This window comes from Homalodisca vitripennis, chromosome 2, assembly GCF_021130785.1.
Source record: "Homalodisca vitripennis isolate AUS2020 chromosome 2, UT_GWSS_2.1, whole genome shotgun sequence".
Classification (NCBI taxonomy): Eukaryota; Metazoa; Arthropoda; class Insecta; order Hemiptera; family Cicadellidae; genus Homalodisca; species Homalodisca vitripennis.
Genome location: NC_060208.1, coordinates 26,545,378 through 26,567,941, shown reverse-complemented (window position 1 = coordinate 26,567,941; position 22,564 = coordinate 26,545,378). Strand labels below are relative to the sequence as shown.

Sequence of the window (22,564 nt, the reverse complement as noted above, 5' to 3'; positions counted from 1 at the left end):
TTTCAGTAAGCATCTCCTTTACTGAACTTCTAAGGTCAATCCATTTTTACTCACTCGTGTTGCCATCAAGAAGCGTTTTTTCATTGTCCAATGTGTGTCACATCCGCAGCTGTCCATCAGACACATTTTGTACAAATATTTCCTGCATTTATTCTATATTTTGTGTTGTTTCTGTTTACTTTTTATTAATACCTTTAATGAAGTTTAAATGTTTTTATTCAATAAATAATAGTTTTCTTTGATGCAACATGGATAATTTTACATAAGAAGAAGAGAGACTACGGTTTTATAATTGCTTCTATCAATGCACTAATAATCTACAGGCAAAACATGTCATATGAAACTCCTATTATAAGAAGTTTATTTCTTTAGTTTTACATGCATTATTATTTATAATCTAAAGCTGGCGTAGCTAAATAAACGTAAATGACCCTATCTTTATAAATGATACTGCTTGTAGCAGAAATATAGAAATAGTACCAAACATTGCTGTCACCACATCACTGTCAACCTTGCATACTGCATGTACTTAATAGGTTGCATAGTTCTCTTGACTTCCCATAGATAGCAGCAGCACTGCAGTGAGAACTCTGCCTCTATTTTTTTTTATATCACAGAAAAATTGGATTTGGCACATTCTGAGTGGCAGGATATTTTTCAGATTGTGTATAAATATTATTTATAGTCTTTATTATTTGTTTATTGTTACTGGCTAGGGGTGGGGGCTTTGTATTTATGGATGAACCGTCACTGTAAGAAAATTGTTAAATTTATTATTAATTCTTTACTACAACATGGTAGTTGCTAGATGACAGTTATGAATCGTCTCCTTTTTCATGAAGTCAAAGAATATTTCGTAAGTATTTTTTTATAGTTGATTGATGTAGTAGTAAAAATTTCCCAAAGCTTTTCTTTTATTTCCATTATTAAAGAGGTTAAAGGAATTACTCTATTTAAGGCATAATTTCTTTTTTCTGAGACTTTAAAAGTGTAAATCTCATTAACTTTGCTGGACTGTTCTTGCAATACTAAAGAATTACCTTGAACAAGTAGGTGTCTTTGGTAGCAAGCTCCTGAACTTCGAAGTAGTCCTCCACATCAGCCTCAGAACAGATGATGCACCGGTCAAGGAACAGAGGCTCCTGCAACACATCCGCAGGACATCGTCAATGTCAGAACTTAGTGTATTCCAGCTACTCCAGTAAGGTGTATGAATGAACAAGATTTGGCTATATTGTAGTAAATTAGTCAGTTAGGAATAAATAAAATGAAAAGATATGTAAAGATGGTTATGTTGTTTAATACCTTCCAAGATGACTACTAGTCATTTTCGGTCTATAAATAAATCTATCTCCAAATTGGTCAAGGGTTGGAGAGTTGGTACTTTCAATAAGATGTATTCAGTGACGTGTTCTGAACAAAAATTATGGTTTAATGGTTAAAAGAAAAATAGTAGATTTAAAATAATAGATTTTAACTAATAAATCGAACATTGATTGAAATAGATGTGTGTTAGCAAAAAATCCTGCATACTGAGAGAAGGAAGCTCTTTGTTTGCTAGTGGTCAGTAACAAGCTACGGTACCAGTTGAAATTTAAGATTTGCCTCTGAAAATTTTGGAGGGAGAGCTAAGGCTCTATCTGCTCCCATTTAATATGCATATAATTCCAAGCCTTTATAAAAAAGAGAGTAACTTTGAAAAGAAACAGTCATCAAACAAATTTTCAAAAGAGTGTTCATGACTTTTGAAGGAATTGTCGGTCAATGTTTTGTATTCTTTTTGTCTTGAGTAAGGTCACACCAAAACACAGAAAAATTTACAATCTTATAAAATGGTTTCCGTTCTTAAAATTTTAATTCCTTTAACTTACTCTTTTTAGTAAAAAACTGACAGTCTTTTATATGACTTAACTGATGGTGATGCATGGTGCAGTCTAGTCGTTATCTAGATTGACTGTTCTTTTAAAATGAGATAAGGTAACATCCAGTACCAGGAACCTGATATCAGATTGACAATGGACCTTATCTTGTGGGTTTTGCTGAAGTAACTATTAACCTTTCAACGTAGAGCTAACCTTTGAGATTTTGAACTTCCTAACTGTATTTACATTTCCTGTAACATAAATAGAAATGAAAAGGTGCAATGATATAAATAGGGAATTAAAAGAATGAAAGGGTGCTGGTACCTTCAACATAGTTTTATTTAACCGAATAACTCAACCGACCCTGATCAGTTCCTGCAGGTCTAGCAGTTACTTTTAATTTACTGATCAAACTTTTATGACAGTTGATTGAAACATGAACAAAATCTCATCCTGCAATTCCAAGAGAAGCAGAGTCCGCCCATTCAGTTGATGATACTATGTCATTCAGACTTTCAGTTTCAGTTGAAACTGTTGTACTTGTTTTACTGATAAGCCAGACATAGTTTTATGTTCTTTTACTGATAAGCCAGACATAGTTTTATGTTCTTTTACTGATAAGGCAAACATAGTTTTATGTTATAACTTCAGTAAACATGGCTGATTCTTACCCTTAGTAGTCCATATCGTCCGCTCTTCTCTCTAACCAACAGCAGAGTGGCATCTCTGATTCCGTTCTTCCTTGGAAATGCTAAGATCTCATCAGAATCTGGTTGATAGTCTTCCGTGGGCTGGAAAAAATATGGATGGATTTGAGAATAATTGCAAAAATTATGTAATATGCCATAATTGTTATTCTTTTAGCTAAAATTGTCTGTGGAGCTGGAAAGTTTGGGACAGTGATATAAGTAATGGACCTTATCCCTAGAGGAGGTCTTATCTTCCCTGCCCTTAATATCTTTTATTTAACAGAGAACACTTACAATGGTAAGTTTGTAACCCTTCAATTTCTATTTGGTAAGTTTGTAACCCTTCAATTTCTATTTGGTAAGTTTGTAACCCTTCAATTTCTATTTGGTAACCAATCCCTGTCTTACACTGATAAGACTTTTTATTCAGTTATACATTAGATTTTGAAATTCATAAGCCCCGAAAAATGGTAAATCTTACAGAGGCAACCACAAAAAAGATACCATAGATACAGTGTAACTGTAATTATCCTTCTTGGGCAAATTGGAAGAAAATGTAAAAGGTAAAATGTAATATGGGCATCGTACAGCAAGTAAACAAATTAACAACCAATATTGTATGCACTAAATACCAGACTTATCATTGAACTTGTATCTCTATGTATTATACCTCTGAACGCAGTCTAATAATAAGCTTCATTCAAAGCTTAGCTTTTTTTCCAAGGTATCGTATTTCACTATGGTAAAATGACTTATAGGAAACTCATAGGTTGCATAAGGAGGCATGTATCATATCCCTGAAGACAAATAATACTGAAAATATACTCTTAAGCTCTTCCCTAACCTACCGTAGAGAAAGTTGAAGAGAATATCAGTTGTCTGAAGTCAAAACTACAGTTAATATTAAATTACTCAGCGGGCTATACTCAAATAATGAATCTTCAAAACAGGCCTTCAACATCAATTAGTCATAGTTTTTATAGCTGAAAATTTAGTTTTGTAACAGACCAATTTTGAGTAGACTGAGAAAAACTGTTTTCAAGGGCCTTCTAGGTGTTGGTAGTAGACCTTTAAATCTTTTACTTGCATTCATAACCTTCATTAAACTTCCATTATCAACAATGTGACCATTGACAAAAAATAAATCTATGAATTTACGGATAACGAAAAGTGAATTGTAAATTACATTTTAGTGTCAAAGGGAGAGCACACCCTGACCATGACCATTGAAAGATGGTTAAAATTTAACACTAACCTTGCCAAGGGTGACCAACATGGCGTTGACTGGGCTCAGTTTGATTGTGCGACCACGACGCCAGTTGTTGTCTGTGGGCTGAGTGTACAGAAGCTTCCCTTCCATTGCAAACCTCACCTCATCATGGTTCCACTCCAGCACATCCACTGCCACCTGGACGACATAAATGGTTATGTTTAGTAACATTTAACACTGCAGGGAGATACGGGAATAGTGGGAAGGGGTGATTCAATATGAATGTTGATTTCAGCTCCAGTACACCTCCTGTTTGTTTTAAGCTTCTTTGTCGCAGACTTCTTTGAATCTCTTCGAACGGATGTTGACTTCAGATTCCTGGAGTCAAGATTGCGACAACATCACATCAAATCTGTTTCAGATGCTGCACTAAGTGGAAGAAGAAATGGAGCTGAACTCAACATTCGTAGTGGGGCATAAGTTATGTTGACTGGTTCCTGTAAATTAAATTGGAGTTCTAAGAGGTAACTACTGGACCTTTGAGAGATGTTAAAGATACCTAAAGAAGCAGAAGTCCTGGATGTAGGAAAGATTATTAGAAAAATTTTCTTAGAATTTAGTTGAGATTTAAAATTAGATATTAGTGTCAATTCGGTATAAAAACGGAAGTCTACTGAGTGAGGTAAAACGATGATTGATTAAAGAGTATACACAGAAAATAATGCAAAGATACTTCTAAAGGAAACTGAAAAGACAATAGGAAATAAAGTGATTTGGTGAGTTCTATGCACTGCATATGTTCACTAATATGAGAACCCAAAACATACACTCTTGGTATTTAGATACAACATCTTACTTATAACATGTGTGTATAAATGTTTATCTGTTCCACATGCTTATAATTACAAGGTAGGAGTACACCACACCACGCGTTGTATAAAAGGCTTTGTTGAAGTTAAGCATGCAAACTTTCAAGTCCATATCTCGTTTTATGCTCGAGATGTCCTTGGTACTAAGAGGCATAGGAAAGAAATTTTTACTGCCCTCATGTTTTCCTATTTTTTGTCTACTGAGAGATAGACTTCAATGACACTCAGTCAAATTCCTTGGATGAACATCGAACTTATTCTTGTTTTTGTAGAAAAGGAATTTTCATGCCAAAATTTTCATGAATTTCAAGTTTTCTGAAATTGTTCTTGAGATATCCTTCCAATAGTTAGCCAAATTCTACAGAGAAACTTGCTATCATCAAACACTACGTTGCTAAGTAGAAATGATGTTGCATGCAAAATTTTAAGTCCATTGCTCAATTTGTTCTTGAGATATCCAGTTGAAAACACACACCGACAGATAGATAGACTGACAGACAGAGGAGTAATTTTGCCAGAAGCCTAATTATAAATAAGCAAAATATACTAAATTTCAAATTTATATCTTAATTCATTCTTAAGATAATACTCAGATCCACAAAGTCAACATTTTAGTCCGTGTGGCTATCGGCACTATGATAATATATTAATTTATATTGCACCAATTGCCCAAATGTGGACTTGTAAGTTTTAATAATTTGCAAAAGCAATCGTCATACGCTTATTTCACTCTGGGTGATATGCCAGACATGTGCATATTTTCAGCTAGGTACTGAGAACCTGATGTCTATTGACAGTTGTTGCATAAAATGCACTATAAACCTAGGCTGCTATGACTATCGATTATCTCTAGACTATTTATTATGTCATAGAAAAAGAATACATAAATATACTGTCCAGTTTTTCAACAGGAAATTGCATGTGAAGCTGCAGGTAACTGCTAATATTCATTATAAGTTTATATTACCCCAAGGTTAATAGAAGAAAATGTCCCACAGAGTTACTAAACATCCAGTACTACTATTGAAATGTCTTAATAGAATGAACCCTTTTACTCTATTTGTTTCTATCTATAGATTACTTTAAAAAAATGAATTCTAGAAAGAGGAGAAATAGGATTCACAACACAAGCATTCTTAGAAGATTGTGTTCAATGACTGGATTTGGCATTCTTATTTTATCTGTGCCTGTTGCTTTAATCTGTACTTTAAGTGTAGTTTTATTGAGCCATTGTAAAAATAATTTAAGTCATAAAAACTCATAATACTTACCTTCCTCAATTTTATATTGATCATGTCAGTTTCACTGCTTGACCTTCTCCCGTTGATAATCGATATCCTGCGCCATAACTTGGTTGTGCTGATGTCCTTAGCTAGCTGCAAGTCAAAACCAATATGTCAGTAGCTAAAGCAATGGTGTGGCTACAGAAAAACATCAGGAAATGATTTGCCACATTTGAGCGCTTATCCTGGAGAGTCTGGGGATGCCCAAGAAGGTAAAAGAACCTTCACTGCGGCACTATACTGAGTAAGGCCTACTAGCATAAATATGATTGGGTGCCATAAGGCATGTATGTCACAGTCAATTGTTAAGTTTGAATTTACGGGAAAACGTTACAGCCAATTTTATATATTGAAAGAACCTGAAAAACAGTTTAACATTAGGAGGAGTGTTCATACTAATCACTGGTTATAGGCTGAAAAATTTATAATCTTTTCTTAGAAAACTGTCCACTGGTTGATTATATTTCAAATTTATTTTCTGTTTAATTCACTTGGTTAGAAGTTATAGGCCACTACTGTTGTTCAACAATTGTATTGAAGTATAACATTTTGACAGTTTCAATTTAATTAAGTTTGTTAGTATAGTCCTGGAGCAGTTACATTTCCATGCTTACCATTTCGGAAAGAGTTATATCTCAGAAAATATCAGTCTGTTTTACTCCTAGAAGTCAGTAGGCATCAATTAAGGATTTTTGATATAATTCAAAAAGGCCTAAAGCAAAGCTAATCATGACAACTATTGAGTACACAGTACCATTTGGTAATTATTGAAGCAAAACCCCAACATTGTCATCAAAGCTGTCAAAAATCATTTCCAAACCAAGAGGAATTTGCGGTTAGATAGCTTTTAATCTAAAGGATGCAACTGTTGATTAAAGAGACTCAGTAAACAGAACTAAGCATTGAATGGTTTGCAGGAAAAGCTTGCCTAGGATGAAGATAACCAGCCCATCATTGATGTTGGCTCTGTTTCAGAAATGATGACGCCATCAAAATCCACTTCTTGTTGTGCACTATCATTTAGGGCGGACATATTGGAGCACAGTTTTTTTATTAGTTTGGGTATATCGTCTTTGATCTTGAGAGGAATCATGACTAGAGGTTTCAAAGGCCATATCAACTAAGTCTAAAAACATTTACTACCAAACAGATTAGAATAAAACAACCACTTGAATTGACGTGCTCTGTGCCCTTTGTACATGGGATTGGATACATTAAGGTGTGCAATCAATTTTGGGTTTGGAAAATATATTTTTTATGTTGAATTCATAGCTCTTTACTATCCAGCACACATAAAAAGTAGAATGTTATTGATTATTCCACGTGAAATTATAGACATTAAAAGTTGGAGGTTTAGACAATTTTGTACCCAGGTCCAAATCAAAAAGCTGAAGATAAAAATGTGACATTTTTACAGTATGTCTTTAGAGAAGTTCTCTTAAATAGCTATGAGTGTAAAGTACAGAAATATATTTTTTTCAAACCCAATATTGATTATAACACCTCCAAAAAGAACCAAATAAGGGCGCACTACTCATCTTTCTCTCAAACTTCTTACATTTTTTTTGCAATATTTTAAAATCCACTTTGCCCTAGATAAGCCAGTGCCAGAAAATGCATCTTAATTTATTTTAGTAATTATTTTTGTTGACATTATTAAAATTATACTACTAAATGGTAACAATGTTATATGTACACTGGATATACATTATTTTTGTTTGCAATTTAAAGGCTTGAGAAAGAATATAGGTGCACATCAATAGTTAAAAGTGATTTTATTTTTTATAGACTGGCCTTATAGCATGCATGAATAAAAAATAAAATCCTTATCTTGATACTGTACTGTATACAAATAAAATGTGTTGGTGATTAAGTTCATTTTTAAACTTAAGTTATTTTTTATTTAAGGCAATTAAAAGTAAGGAATTACTGCAAAAGCTATTTCAGTCCAATTACTAGACAGGGCAGTTTATTTAAAACTGCAAGTTTTTTCTTTTACTTAAATTAATTCAGTGCGGCAGCAATACCAAGTGTGTGATGTTCAAATCACCTTATTGATCCAGCTGAGGTTAGTACAAAATTAAATTGATAACCATGATTGTCAATTATATGAATTTTATCAATCATAATTTGAAATTGTTACCCTGTTTCTATTTGTTATACTATAAGTTTTTAATATTTTTATACATTGTCGTTGTTAAAATAATCCATAACAGTTATTATTGTTTGTTTGAGAAATAAAGAATTTTCGAACACACAAATCAACAACAAATATTAGGAGAGTATGTATTATTCAGCAGTTATTAAAAGCTAAGGAACATAACTGTTAAGAGCCGGATGTACAGAATATTGTTCTAGTCTCATAAGAACAATGTTAAACTGAAAACGCTTTTACTTTCTTAATATTATTGTCAAACAGTTATGTGAGATGTATCCTTTTAAAGATCAATAATTGTACCTAGTATTTATATAAATGTTTTTTAGACTTTATTTTTTTGCCTATTAAAAAATTTGAAACTTCTTATGTAATTTATTGTTTGAATACTAAAAACGTATACACTTAACGAGAAAAACTAAAAAGCGTTGGCTGATTATTGATTATATCTTTAAAATGACACATCTCATATAATTCTATGACCAATAATAGAGGCTTAAAAGTGTTTGTACTTTTTATCCCAACTCAAGATTGTTTCACTATAACCAGCTCTTGAAAACAATAATTTTAAATAAAAAGTTATATTTGGACCTGAATGATGTGCACTAGTTTGTAATATTTAACATTTTATGCCTAAAATAAATGTTATTTGTTTTGGCAAGTACAGAATTTTTGTTTAAATTATTCGTAGTTGTACAAAGCCAAAATACACATATAGTGAGGTTACCGAGTTGATATGCTCCAGGTGAAGCTCTATCTTAGTCTGTGCCATTCGGAGGGCCTCCCTAGATTTCAGGTGGCCCGGAGTGACACGATACAGGCGCGCCAGCAGGAGCGGGTACTTGGTCACGCGCTGGACTGGCACCTGCACCAAACAGAACGTTAACACAACCAATTATAGACAGAAAACCAAGTTGAGTTAAGTAACAAAACTATTAATATTTTTCTATGTGACATGATTCTCCTACTTCATTATTACCTTGTTGTCGAAATTACAACACAATTGGTTAGTGTTTCCTCAAAGAACTTTACTGAAAACATATGTGTAGGAAAGCCATACGTGTATATTTGTCAGTAATTATGCTTACAAAAATTTGTTATACTTTAGGTCCTTTCTAAGAATCTATGAATTAAAAACTTACAGTGATCATTGAAAACTAACATTCCAAAAACATTAGTCTCAGTGAAGGAATATACAGTGTATAAGTGTATTAAATCAGTCAGACAAATGATTTTTACATTTTAAAATCCATGTTTATGATGATCTGGTTATATTATTCAACATGTTTTTTCCCCATAGATTTTGAGAAAAATATGTTTCAAATGTCTCCAGTTAACAATAACAGCAAAGTTTTATATAGTATCAAGTAGATGTACCAACTAACTGCTTGTGAAGTTTGCTGATTTTTGAATAAACATATTTTCTATACACTCTTCAATACCCCTTCATATTTTTGTTTATTCTACATACAAGTCATAACCTGATTTTGCTCTCTGAATAAGGTAAGTTATAAAGGCTTCAATAAGCAATTAGGCGTTCATGGTTATTGGTATATTCTATTTAATTACTTTTACTACCCTTGTGGATTCAGTAATAATCAAATGTTTGATTTAGATAAAACGCTAGTGGTCTGTTGAGCCTTATTCTGGCAATCTCCATGAGCCATAGACCTCAGTGTATGATACAATGATTCCTAGATACTCAAGGATTGTAAGGGCAAAAGATGTAATCCCCCATCATCACAACCCTGAGGATCTAATTGTGACTATAGATAGTGTAAGGATCTCAAAACACAGAAATAAAAGACCAGCACCTGTGAGATTTGAGCATTACTGATAAAACTAACTATTGTCCTGGATATAATTGAACCTGAGCTATCTTATGTCAAAATCCAATACAGATCAATTGACTACCAGCTTTTCCCCTCCTTTAAATATTCAAAATCATAATTGACTGTCTGAATAAGAAAATAAGGATGGATATGGGTAATATCCATAATTGAATTTATGTAATTCAAGAATTACAAAAAAATAGATAGCTTGGTTGCTTTCGCTGCTAGACTACTCTTTAAAGGATGTAACTTACCATGAGGAATGAGTTGAGGTTCATCCTCCTGAGGACAGAGTTCTCCATCTGTGAGACCCTCAGGAATATCCGGAGCAGTTCCTTCTCCTTCTCCAAATTGGCTAGAAGCAGTGAAGCAGCTCCCTAAAGGAAAATATCATGTGGTCTGTTACTTGTCGGTAATGCAGCAATTATATTATGATTCCTTAAATTTATTGATCCTAGATTAATGGAGGAATATGATGGAGAACACAAATAAAACTTGTTAATTATTGGGATTATGACAGTGAAGTAAACGGAATCCGTCTGGGAGTGAATGGAAATGATGATTTTTGTTGTTTCTTTGGAAAAGAAGCTGGGAAAGCACTTAGTCCTAAAAGGACATGCACCGCTTCTGGAGTGACAGGATATTATGGATGGGTAAGGTTTGGGGTAGGTGCCGCTTTATGTCAAGATTCATGATGAATGATTTTGAGCATTAAACTCAGTCATGTGTCCTTAGAAGAAGGGGAGGCCAGCTCTGTACCAGCCTCTCCAGTCAAAGCAGACAGGGGTGTACACCCTAGTCTAGGCTAGCTACAGCCTTTAACACCTAGGGAGCATCACCACCTCCAACAGTCTTCCTCTGCAGTAGGCTAGACCTATCAATCTACTGTTGCGCCTCAATATCTTGACATTTGCGGTTAGTGATGTGCCGCTCTCGGACATAGGGTTTGCCCAGTTTTTGTTATTAGGGGTGGAAGGGATAGATCCTTGGTACACTGCAAGTGAAATTTTGGGGAAATTCGATTGTGAATATCTGATTTAAGTTATTTGAAATTGAGATGTACAAAAACAGTTCATATATAAACACATATTTAATTTTCTTTATTTATTTTTACTCGAAGGGATTAATCTCCTGATCTCCCATCCCCTGTATCTATGCCACTGGAATATGACAACGATGAAAAGCTGCACAAATCAAACAGAATCTCCATGGAGAGAGACTGCAGTAATATAAGTTCAAGTTTTGGCTAAATCAAAAAATTGTTTGAATGTATTAGAGTTTATATACAGATACTATTCCTTCTGCTGTATAGAACTTGATAAAAATGATTATAATAATCATTACAATAATTGGTACCACCCAACGAAAACCCCCAAAAGGGTTCACTTCTCCTGTCAGTAGAACCTAAACACTGGATAAACAAAGACTTATGGGCAACCCCATGAATTTTCAGTAGCATCAAATCACTAACCACAAAAATCAAGAGATTGGGGTATATGGATAGCTTGGTAAATGAGTCCTGTTTTCTGTAGATGATGTTGGTTGAGGTAGGTGAGGCTCCATTAGTGTTAAAGGCTTCATCAAATCAAAACATGATGGAGACTCCTTTATCCACTTTGGTAGGCAGAGACTTGAACAGAAATATCCTCCCCTTCTTCTGCACGACTGAGATGGTGCCCATTATCCTCTCTCGACTGAGATGGTGCCCATTATCCTCTCTCGACTGAGATGGTGCCCATTATCCTCTCTCAACTGAGATGGTGCCCATTATCCTCTCTCAACTGAGATGGTGCCCATTATCCTCTCTCAACTGAGATGGTGCCCATTATCCTCTCTCAATTGAGATGGTGCCCATTATCGTCTCTCAACTGAGATGATACCCATTATCCTCTCTTGACTGAGATGGTGCCCATTATCCTCTCTCGACTGAGATGGTGCCCATTACCCTCTCTCATGGTGGTTGTACCATACATACCATTATGCTATAGGAGACTCCAAACCCATACTAAATATTCTATTGGTCTGAAGGCTGTGCTCACTTTTCAGTTTTTAATACAGTGGAGTAAGTGACAATTAATTGTTATTCCTACACAATACTACATAATATTTCAAGAAAGACTTGGCTTTTTCATCTACAAGCATTTTTTTCTACAATTATATTATGTTTTCTTCAAGTGCTCTTTTTTCTCTCGAGCCTTGAAGTACAACGAGGAATGCACTAGCTTTACCAAAAGTTTCTGTCTTACCAGGGTCATGATAATAGTGCTTCTCCAGCAATCTCATCAGTTATACAGCGTTATTGAAAAAAACCAATTCACATTAACCATATCGCACCAACCTGTCATTATTAAAATGCACTTACCTCAATGAGAACCACGTTTAGCCAATCTCAAAATATGGTATTAATAATAAACTGACTTGTCCAGTAATCATATTTTACAACCTCGTGGTGATATTGTGAATAAACTGGCTTTTCTGGTTCTATTTGCATAGTATCCTCATATCCACATGTCTGATTGTATGAAGAGTTGGAGTCAACGACTCAATTTATGTCAGCTATATTAGTCTTGAATATTTCTATATTTGGTGCTGTGATTAAACAATATATCATTATGATTAAATTTGTATATTAATTTATTTCTTATTGTGATTGAGGATAACCTCCTAAGCCCCTTACTTAAGAATATGATCCTAAATTATAGACAAGCATGGAATATACAGAATTCACTAGGATCCTATTCCATCTGCTACACATAGTATTGGACTTCTTCCACAGTCCTATCTTGCCAGCCTTGGTTCGGAATCGGAAAACTATCTCTTTGCTAGGTGATCAAGAACTTATCAATTTTATTGATAACCATGTTAAGGCATTCAAATTAGTTTTTATACAAGCCAATTTTCACCAGTCACACAATCCTTTTGGTTTCTTACCATGGTAAACTACATATTTTTCCAACATAAAAATTTAATCTTGAACAATTTTTGAATTAAATCTTTATAGAGATGTGGTTTGTGGTAAATTGTTATGAAATGAGGTACAAAGTTGTTTTTGAGAATATTTAATTGACTAACAAGAATGTTTTTGAATAACAATCACCCTAAATACAGTAAATAGTCTGGAAATTTTTACACTAAAATTACGAATTTCATAAAAACCAAATCATGTGTGGTCTCTTGCAAAAACTATGGATATTGAACACATGCACATGGACAAAATGTTCATAGAATCCAAAGCTCAGGATAATCCATAATGGATATTCCCTTGACAAGATAGTTCATTGCAAGGGCGTAATATAAGGGGGGGGGCTCAGGGGGCTCGAGCCCCCCCCCCGAAATTTGAAACACAAAAAAAATATTATAAACTTATATACGATAATTTATTTTTATTTTCAATAAGCTGTGCTTCTATACTTTCGACTACATTAGTATTATAGTTTATAGTGGAATTTTAAGAATACATTATGATACCTAACAATATTCAATATTTATTTTTTTTCAGAGGTTGAAATTACTAATATTTTGTAAGCATGCAAATAAGCGTTGCAACTGTAAAGCGTTGCAACTGTAAAGAGTGCGAGGTAGCCTGACGCTCCTGACTGTCGCGTCGGCCGCTCGTGTAGTGCCAGCGCCAGGCATGCGTATATGACGATGACGTGTCGCCGCGGCCCCGCTGCCTAGCAACCCTCCTCCTCCTACAACCCCCCACCCACTCCCACCACACCTGACCTCATTCCGCACTACCACGCCATTGTCTGCTGTTGTCTAGTGCGTATCACCCCGTGGTGAACATTTTAAGTGCTGTATGCATATGTGCTGTGATTGTAGTGGACTGTTATCAAGTGATATGTTTTGTTGTCGCGTTATTTAAACATGATCTGGATTACTTTATAGTTGACAGTTTACGTGTGTGAAGTACATAGGCTACATTAAACATTTAAAATGAAGAGACAGAGTTCGATTCAAGCTTTTTTCGTGAAGAAAAAACGTGTTTCGTCTGAGATCGACGAGCAGACATCGTTTGAAATAACACCGAGTCCCTCCACTTGTGCTACATCAACTGGCAGCGTTGTTGAGATCAAGGATCACACAGGTGAAATTGAACATAACCTTAACGAGAGTAATCACACTTTGTTAGTTCACAATATCAATGATATTGGTCATTACTGCTCCTCAACTTCCTTTTCACTTCAAAATGAAGAGAAAATTTCAATTATTGAGAAAACTGTTGGAAGCCTCAACGTAGTTACGAATTTCCTAAAGTTGAAAATAAACAGAAGTTTTCAATATAAGTGGTTGGAAGACTTCAAATGGTTAGCTTATTCGGAAGCAAAGGAAGGGGCCCTGTGTAAATATTGTGTTTTTTTTCTCACACAAACACAGGTGGGAAAGGAAACCATCAGAGTTTAGGAGTATTAGTATCAAAACCACTTACTACAAAGCTTAAGAAAGCTAGGGAGGTTTTCATGCAACATGAAATAAACAATATCATAAAACTGCAATGTTAATGGCTGAAGACGTAAAATCCTTAGTACATGGAAAAAACAGAAAGTGTGATAAACAGTATCAACATGCAGAGAAAAAATGAATGTTCAGGAAAACAAAATAGAATTATACCGATAATCCAGACAATTAGATTTTGTGGAAGGCAACAAATTGCTCTTAGAGGGGCATCGTGATGGTGGAAGAGTGGATCTTGACGAGCCTATACAAAATGATGGTAATTTTCGCTCTTTATTAAGGTACAAGGGCTAATTACGGGGACAATAATCTTAAAACACAGCTAGAAAACTGGTGGTGGCAAAACTATGTATACTAGTTCTGTTATCCAAAAATGAAATTATAGGTATTTTTGGTTCCCAAATACAGTCAAAAATTGTATCCAACGTGAGAAAATCTGTAATTTTATTCAGTATTAGCAGATGAGACAACAGACATTAGCCAAATTGAAACAATTTTCCCTCTGTGTCCGATATGTTGACGAGGAATTGTTTAAAATTAGGGAAGATTTTCTGGCTTTTGTACCCGTGTATGATGTAACAGGTCAAGGTTAGCCAATACATTAATGTCAAGTCTAACCAGTCTTGGACTTGATTTAAACAATTTACGTGGTCAAGGATATGATGGGGCTTCTGTCATGAGTGGCCAGTTCATGAGGGGTACAAGCATACATAAGTGAAAAAGTACCCTCAGCCATATACACACATTCTCTTAACTTATGTCTATCTGATGCATCAAAAATCCCTATGATAAGGAATTGTATGGGTGTCATCAGTGAGGTGTGTAGTTTCTTTCACAAGTCAGCTAAGATAACTGCGATACTTAAGTCAAGTATTTCTGAATGCTGCCCTGAGATGAAAAGAAAAAAAACTTATATGTCTGTGTGAGACTCGCTGGGTGCAACGCCACGATTCAGTTATAATGTTTAAAAGAAGCTTTGGAGCCTATAATTACCGCTCTATCAAACTATTGAAGAAGAATCGACTGCAGAAGCTTCTGTAAAAGCACACACACTAATTGCCTCCGTGACCAGTTTTCAGTTTGTTGCATGTCTTTTTATTTTGAACAACTTGCTTTCTTTGACTATCCGCCTTTCAGAGATGCTCCAAAAGAAAGATATAGATCTTGCTCAAGCCAACAAACAGATTTCCAATGTATTGGAACTAGTAAAGGAAAGGCGAAGCAAAGCAGAAGAGACATTCCAGGCTTTATTCAGTGAGCTAAAAGTAAGCACTGACAAATTAGGTATCAAAGAGGAAACCCCCCGTACATGTCGCAAGCAAACTAATCGCTGCAATACTCCTTATACAAACGTGGAAGAATACTACCGGCCGTGTAGTGGTATATACCATACCTTGACGATTTCTGCTGTTCACTTCAGGAGCGTTTTAAAAACCACAGGAAGTAATCGACTCACTACAGAATGTTCTTCCTGAGCACTGCATTAAAACGGAATTTTCATCCCTGGAACCTGCCCTGACGTTTTATGAAAAAGATCTATCTTTCAGAGATGAGGTACGAAGTGAATTTCTACTGTGGAAACAAAAGTGGAATCGTGAAGAAAAGAAAGTTTGCCAAAAACTGCAATTTCTGCTCTTGAAAAATGTGATAAAGACTATTTCCCAAACATGTTTAATATTTTGAAATTGTTAGCGGTTTTTCCCGTTTCAGTGGCTTCTGCAGAAAGGAGCTTTTCATCTCTCCGAAGACTTAAAACGTATCTGAGAAACACAACTTCGGAAAACAGGTTGAATGGTCTTGCACTTTTATCTATTCATAGAGACATTACCATAACTGATGAGGAAGTTTTAAAACAATTTTCACTGAAGTCTAGAAATTTGGATTTTGTTTTGTAAAATGACAATAAACAGTGTTTCATGAATACTTTTAGCTATATTTCATTTTCTTCCCTTGTAACAGTTCATAAAAGTAGGCCTACAATAACTGGTTATTGTAGCTTGGAAGGCTGTTTGAGATTTTAGTTTTTTAACGATATAAATATTTAAATTGTGTGCATACTGAAATTTACTATTTCTGATTTCATTAAGGTAAAATTAAAAAAAAACTAAAATAACAATTCAATTGCTAAAATAAATATAGTATATAGTCAACATTTATTAGTTTCAAACTTATAATATTGTGGTGTGTTGTGTTTTAGATACGTAGGCTAGGACAATATATTTCTTTGTATAACAACTATTTTAAACCAAAGATTTTTAAAAATAGGACTTTTATAGCCTCTATTATTTTCTATTTTAACAACTGAAAACTACCAAAACTAGCAGACACTTAAGTTTTGAATTTTATTTTATACAAAAATTAATATACAAAGGATACAGGTCCTTCTATATAAACATAATAACGCTAAAATGGAAAAGTGAAACCTGCTCGAAAAGAAGGAAACTCGCCATGAAAAACTTAAAAATCTCTCCGAAAGAGTGATTTTCATTCTTTCCATTTTAGCGTTTATACATGCCAAAAACCTTAAACCTGTGTTTTTAAGACTTAAATTGGCAAAATTTTCCCGGGGGACGACCCCCGGACCCCCCTTCTAATGGGGGGTATTCCATACCCCCCAGACCCCCCGTTATTTCAGCCCCCCCCCCCAAAATATTTTTCTATATACGCCACTGGTTCATTGTGTATTAGAGAAAGTAACATAAATTCTTTATAATGTTCTTGTCTTTAGCGTAGCACAATACCATTTGGTATCTATTATAAATTTATGATTGAGAAAAAGTTTTAAATTATCCATATTAAAATTTGAAATTACATTAACAAAAAAGCTCATAAATTTGGATTAATCTAGCATTCTATGTGAGACTCAGAGGTTGCAGTGTTTATTTTCCAGTTTTAAAATTCATAAAAGATTTCTAAAACTCACAGAAGAAAACACTGTATAACCAATTTTGCAATGGTCTTGAAAATAGCCGGTAAATCAAACTCTCCATAAATTGGTATCCACGAGTGATAACAACCAAGTACAATTTATGGTTCCGGCCTATAGTTGGCAATTTACAAGTTCCCTTAATGCATTTCAGTAGTTACCAGAGTCAACCAATTTATCACAAAAGTCATTAAAATTTTTGTTTTTCATCCAATTTATCAAACCTGGAGCCATTCTGTGTTGATTGCACCACTAGGTCCAAGGTGGTTTGGTCTGTGTTGGTGATATCATACATGCATTAGGCATAAGCCTGAGTAGCCTATGGTAATGAAATGACTCGTAAGGTTAATCTTCCTGACCTGGGTGTTATTAGAGTGATGTGCACATCTTATTCTTAGACTGGTAGAAACAAGTTATTCCAGCTTCAAAGGATTCAAGTTACAATGCAAATAGAAAAAGGTTATAGGAAAAAGGTTAGAAAAAGACTTTACTTGCTTAGGGGACACAGAAACAAACGCAGATGAAAATGACATAGGGAAGCGGGTCTCTATAACATTGGACAACCAATGTTGGAAATTACACATTTATTTACGTCATTATGAAATTGAGTGTTAAGTGTATAAGTAATTTCAATGTTTAGGAAATTACTTATTATTTGAATTTCAAAGTCATACAGTGCAGCCTACTTATTGGATAATTTATTCCTATCCCTATTATAATAATAACTAATAAGTAGAACTTTATTGAATGAAAATATGCAAAAAATTACATTTTGCTGGTTTTATTACTATACAATGAGATACATACATAAAATATTTTCCAAGAATATACGTAACAATGGAAATTTATTGAATTTGATGCAAATATATTTGTTAATAAAGGGCTAAATAGTTCATTAGCGTCTGTTTAACCTTCATTGAGACTGCATGTTACAATTTTATTGTGACCAACAAAATACCAAGCCCAGAGCTATTACTATAGTTGATTAAGTTTAGAACCAGGCAATAGAATTCGCTAGTGATATGGTAGCCTATTTTGCCGTAGGATTGCGCTGTAAAGTGTTCTGGTAAGATTTTTGTGTTTCGTATTGTCTTCGATATATTTTGAAAGATAGTCTATAATATGCAAATCATAAACTTAAAATAAACACACAATAAATAATGGATGATGTATTGTCATCACTTTTTTGGAATCTAATTATTATGTCTTTCCTAAATTTTAAATATACATACTAATTAAATTCATGTCAGGTATGGTTAAAGAACTTATATTGAGTATTCCGGAATTCCAAAGATTCTCTCTGAGAATTGGGCTTACAAATTTATAATCACAGTTGAAAACCCGCAAACTTTTTTGTTACAATAATCGGCTAAATCGGAGATACAAAATAGTTTATGTTAGATTCTGATCTACTAGATCCACAATAGATTCCCAATGTGTCAAATCATCGGTGTAATAATGTCCCATTGATGTTTTGAAAATAGAGTAGGTATCGATACATAGAATAGTCGCCATATCGAAATATTAATAAAAAACAACTTTGATGTAAAGTAAAGATGTCTATTTTACCAGGCGAAATTAGGGCTAAGAAGCCCTCTCTAACACTTAACCTGGGGACTAAAGGCTTAAAGGCGACATCCAAACCACCACCAGTGGCCGGGCAGACATGCTTGCAAGGACAGGATCGCTCAGCGGTCACCCATCCAAGCAGCAATCACGCTCGACGTTGCTTGATCCGGTTATCTTGCGAAAACCCTTACCCGCTACATTGGGCCATTGGCGACATGTATAAGAATATAAGTATGTTTTACATTACTTCACTATACTCTTGTCTAGCGAGCTGTACCTTAGAGAAATCATAGACCCTAACCACTATGTACACACTCCCACAGCTGGTTTCCGCCATCTTACTGCAGGCCAGTAAGAGTCACCATTGTATATCATAGTTACCCAACACCATTTTTTATATTTTGTAAAGGCATTGAAGTAGTTTTCTGTCATACACTATCTCCATGAAAAACTAAAGAAACGAGTCTTTCAGAGGCAGACAATAGCAGTTACCTGTCTGGTGCAGTAGGATTCGAAGGCATGCAGCATGGGCACAGCGTCCAAGAAGATGCTGCCGATGTTGACGGTGAGCAGGTCCTCGTCTCCTTGGTCAGTCGCGATCTCCAGAGCGTCCCTCAGTTTCTCCGCTAGGGCCGCGTTGTTCTCCAGCAGCTCCTCCACGTTCAGGAAGATGGCCGAGAGCTGCTCCGGAGACAGCAACCCCGCCACCAACATTGGCCGGTAGAATTCCTCCAGGATGATCTTGAGATCTCTGCCATACTTCTCCTCCGTCTCAACGATCTCGGTGATTATCTCGCGCCGCTCTGCTCTTCTCTTGGCGCACTTCCGGCACACCAGCGGGGCGAACATCAGGCCACTGGGAATAAACATTTTTGGTCAGTGTTGAACAGGTATAAGGTGTATGATAGTATCGTCTAAATAAGAAAGCATCGGGCAGTGACTTGCGGTGGGTGAAAAATGTTGCTTGATAAATCATTGGCTTGATAACCAGGAACAACGAAAGGGAAATGAGGTGCTTTGAAGATTAATGCATATTACCTATTAAACAGTTGGTAAGGATGTCACCCACGGAAATATACGTAATTGGTAAATTATATAACTTTACGAATAGCTGTCAAATTAGTGAAAATTCATTATTAGTTTACTCAGTTAATTGGTACAATACTGATACTAAGTGGCCTCTAAACCTTTTATTCTTTACTTTCGTCTTATGTGTTACCCAATACAAGTCTACCAGACGGGAGGAATCCTCGAGAAATGAGCCAGCGGTAAGATCCAACTAGCGATTCTTTCTTTGATTATTGATTAGTCCAACACGGCACAACTGATCAATGTCAGAGAGCATTATAACTTAGAGACAAATCTAAAACAAGTACATAGTTATTTTTTATTCGAAAGAGTGACTCAAAATAATGCCAGAGGCATCGAGAATGTAGTTTTGGAGGGGGTGCAATAACCCTAATGCTTTAGCCCTAAAGTAAAATTCCATGCCCTGTAGCCAAAGGAGCACAAATTAAAACAAATTTTTGTTCTAGGCAAGCAGAATCTCAATTGGGAATCAAGATATTAACATTTTCATATTTTGATTTTCTTTGGAAAGTCTGTTATGGTTTCTAAGATAAGTAAAATAAGTGGAAAGAGACAAAGATTATTAGAAATTCGAGGCCTTTCTAATAGCCAGTGTATTGACAATCAGGGGATATTTTATAATATAGTAAATCCTCATAACAGTGCCGGTAGCCTAGTTGTTAGCATTCTAACGTATCACCTGAGGTACCCGGGTTCGAATCCCGGTTTGGAAGTAGCTTTCGCAAGCTGACAAATAATTATCTAAGCTTAGCCTGAAGAAATGAAATCGGAGCTTCGGCTTCCAATCACCCATACAAAAAAAATCGTGCCGCGGAACAAAACTTCGCGAGGTTGACAAAATTTAAATATATACCGTAGATAATTTAAATCTCGATATAACCTACGGACTGAGAGGCAGGCAATCATGGAAAAAAGAAATGTTACATCTCCTCGGCAGACACAAGAGAAATTGAGCCAGCCTAGGTGATAGGTTTTAATGACGCTCGGCCAAACCCCATGGATGGACATGTATATACCAACATAGAACCCATGGTGTTTCTCAGAAGTCTTTCTCGTGATATCTTACGGAGACTTAGACTGTGTTTTACTACGTCACAAGTTAAAGTGTCATACGACTGTATTCAGTTTGTTTAAACATTAATTTATTCTGTAGGTTCTTGTTGCCATCGTGGTCACCCATGAGAATAATGTAAAATCCTCTGACGCTCAACCAAATTCCATGAAGTGACAGATTAAATCATAGAACTGCGAGTTCATAATTGGTTTCATGAAAAAGTTTAAGTGTACATTCCAGTTTGTTATTGAGATGTCTTATGGCCAGACAGAACATTTTTGTACAGCTCCTCGAGTGATATTTTCGTCTAAAACTCAGCCAATTCCTTGCATCGGTTACGTAATAGAGTGTAATACTGTAGTACTTTATTGCAGGACAAGGTACTTCCTTCGCTGGTCGGTTGTGGAAAGTGAGACGCGAGTACCGAGTCTCCACCGTCGCACTTGGCAAGTCAACCGTCTCAAGGTTCACAACCTCCTACACAAAAACTGGACTGCTTTGCTTTCCCATGGTTTATCTTGGAATCTGCATATCCAGGAACTGAAACTACCTTGTGGAATTGTTTAATTGGGCGAAATTCACAACACCTTTTTGCAGCAGCACTATTTTAGTGGCTAATGGCCATAGAAGAAACTGAGTCATAGAAAGTTGAATATCCAAAAAGTCTCTTGATCTCGGCATTGACTATACACATCAGAGTGATATTCGAGTTTTATGTTCAAAGACAATTGTTGGACTGACCTGTCTGTGACCTGGGTCTCCACCGGTTGATCGCAGTCCTCGCAGCCATGTTGGTGACTGGCTGGCAGATGCTGCCATCTGCTCCTGGAGCACTTGCTGGTCTCAGAGCCGACTCCAGAGTCATTTCTCTCTATCTCCACACTGCTCTTGCGTACCTATAACATCCATGGAATGTTACACGAAAGTATGCTTTGGAGTTGACTATTACACATTTACCTTTCCACAACAGTAAGGTTAATTTTTGCCTGAATCGGCAGGAACATGTATCCCCCTTTATAGAGAAAGTCGGGCTGGCCCCAATGGAAGACGTATGCAGGGTCCTGACAAACTGCATGACTCACAAAGTCCAATGTCTTGGAGAGCCTCGGTATCTTGGACACAAACTGTCATATCGGGAAGAGATCACTCAAAGGAGCACCCGCAAAGTCAGAAAGCTTCACTTTCCTCAAGTGCGGCTTGAGGTCGGGAGGAGAAGCTTCACCTACTTTGGCCCAACCTTGTATAATGACCTCCCTAACACCATAGAGTCTTATGTTGTTAGCATGTTTAAAAAGAAAATGAAAAAAGTATACAACAGCAGCAACTAAGATGTTAATAAAGGATTTGCATATTAAGTAGCGATCTTTTTGTATTAGTTTGTAGGTTTTAGAACTTTTATATATTTTATTTACATAATTTTCATTTCTGTATTTGACTTGCTATTTTCATTTGTATTTGCTTTGTATTTGCTTTTTTTGTATTTGAAAATATTTAATTAATAGCGTTTTAACTGTTTTTATAATCTTTGTTATATTTTGTGTGTTGCAATGTATGTTATTGTTATTTAG

The 22,564-nt window shown here is 35.4% G+C and overlaps 1 protein-coding gene across 1 annotated transcript in view; it reads right to left on the bottom strand.

Moving 5' to 3' along the window:
* Positions 1-22,564, bottom strand: part of LOC124353715 — a 251,610-nt gene that overhangs the window by 1,514 nt on the left and 227,532 nt on the right. The window contains exons 7-14 of the mRNA XM_046803685.1: positions 21,738-21,892; positions 19,346-19,709; positions 10,155-10,277; positions 8,796-8,933; positions 5,902-6,006; positions 3,807-3,959; positions 2,534-2,653; positions 1,041-1,142 (exon numbers count right to left, since the gene is read on the bottom strand). Coding sequence (XP_046659641.1) covers positions 1,041-1,142; positions 2,534-2,653; positions 3,807-3,959; positions 5,902-6,006; positions 8,796-8,933; positions 10,155-10,277; positions 19,346-19,709; positions 21,738-21,892 — 1,260 coding nt within the window. The remainder of the gene's footprint in view (positions 1-1,040; positions 1,143-2,533; positions 2,654-3,806; positions 3,960-5,901; positions 6,007-8,795; positions 8,934-10,154; positions 10,278-19,345; positions 19,710-21,737; positions 21,893-22,564) is intronic.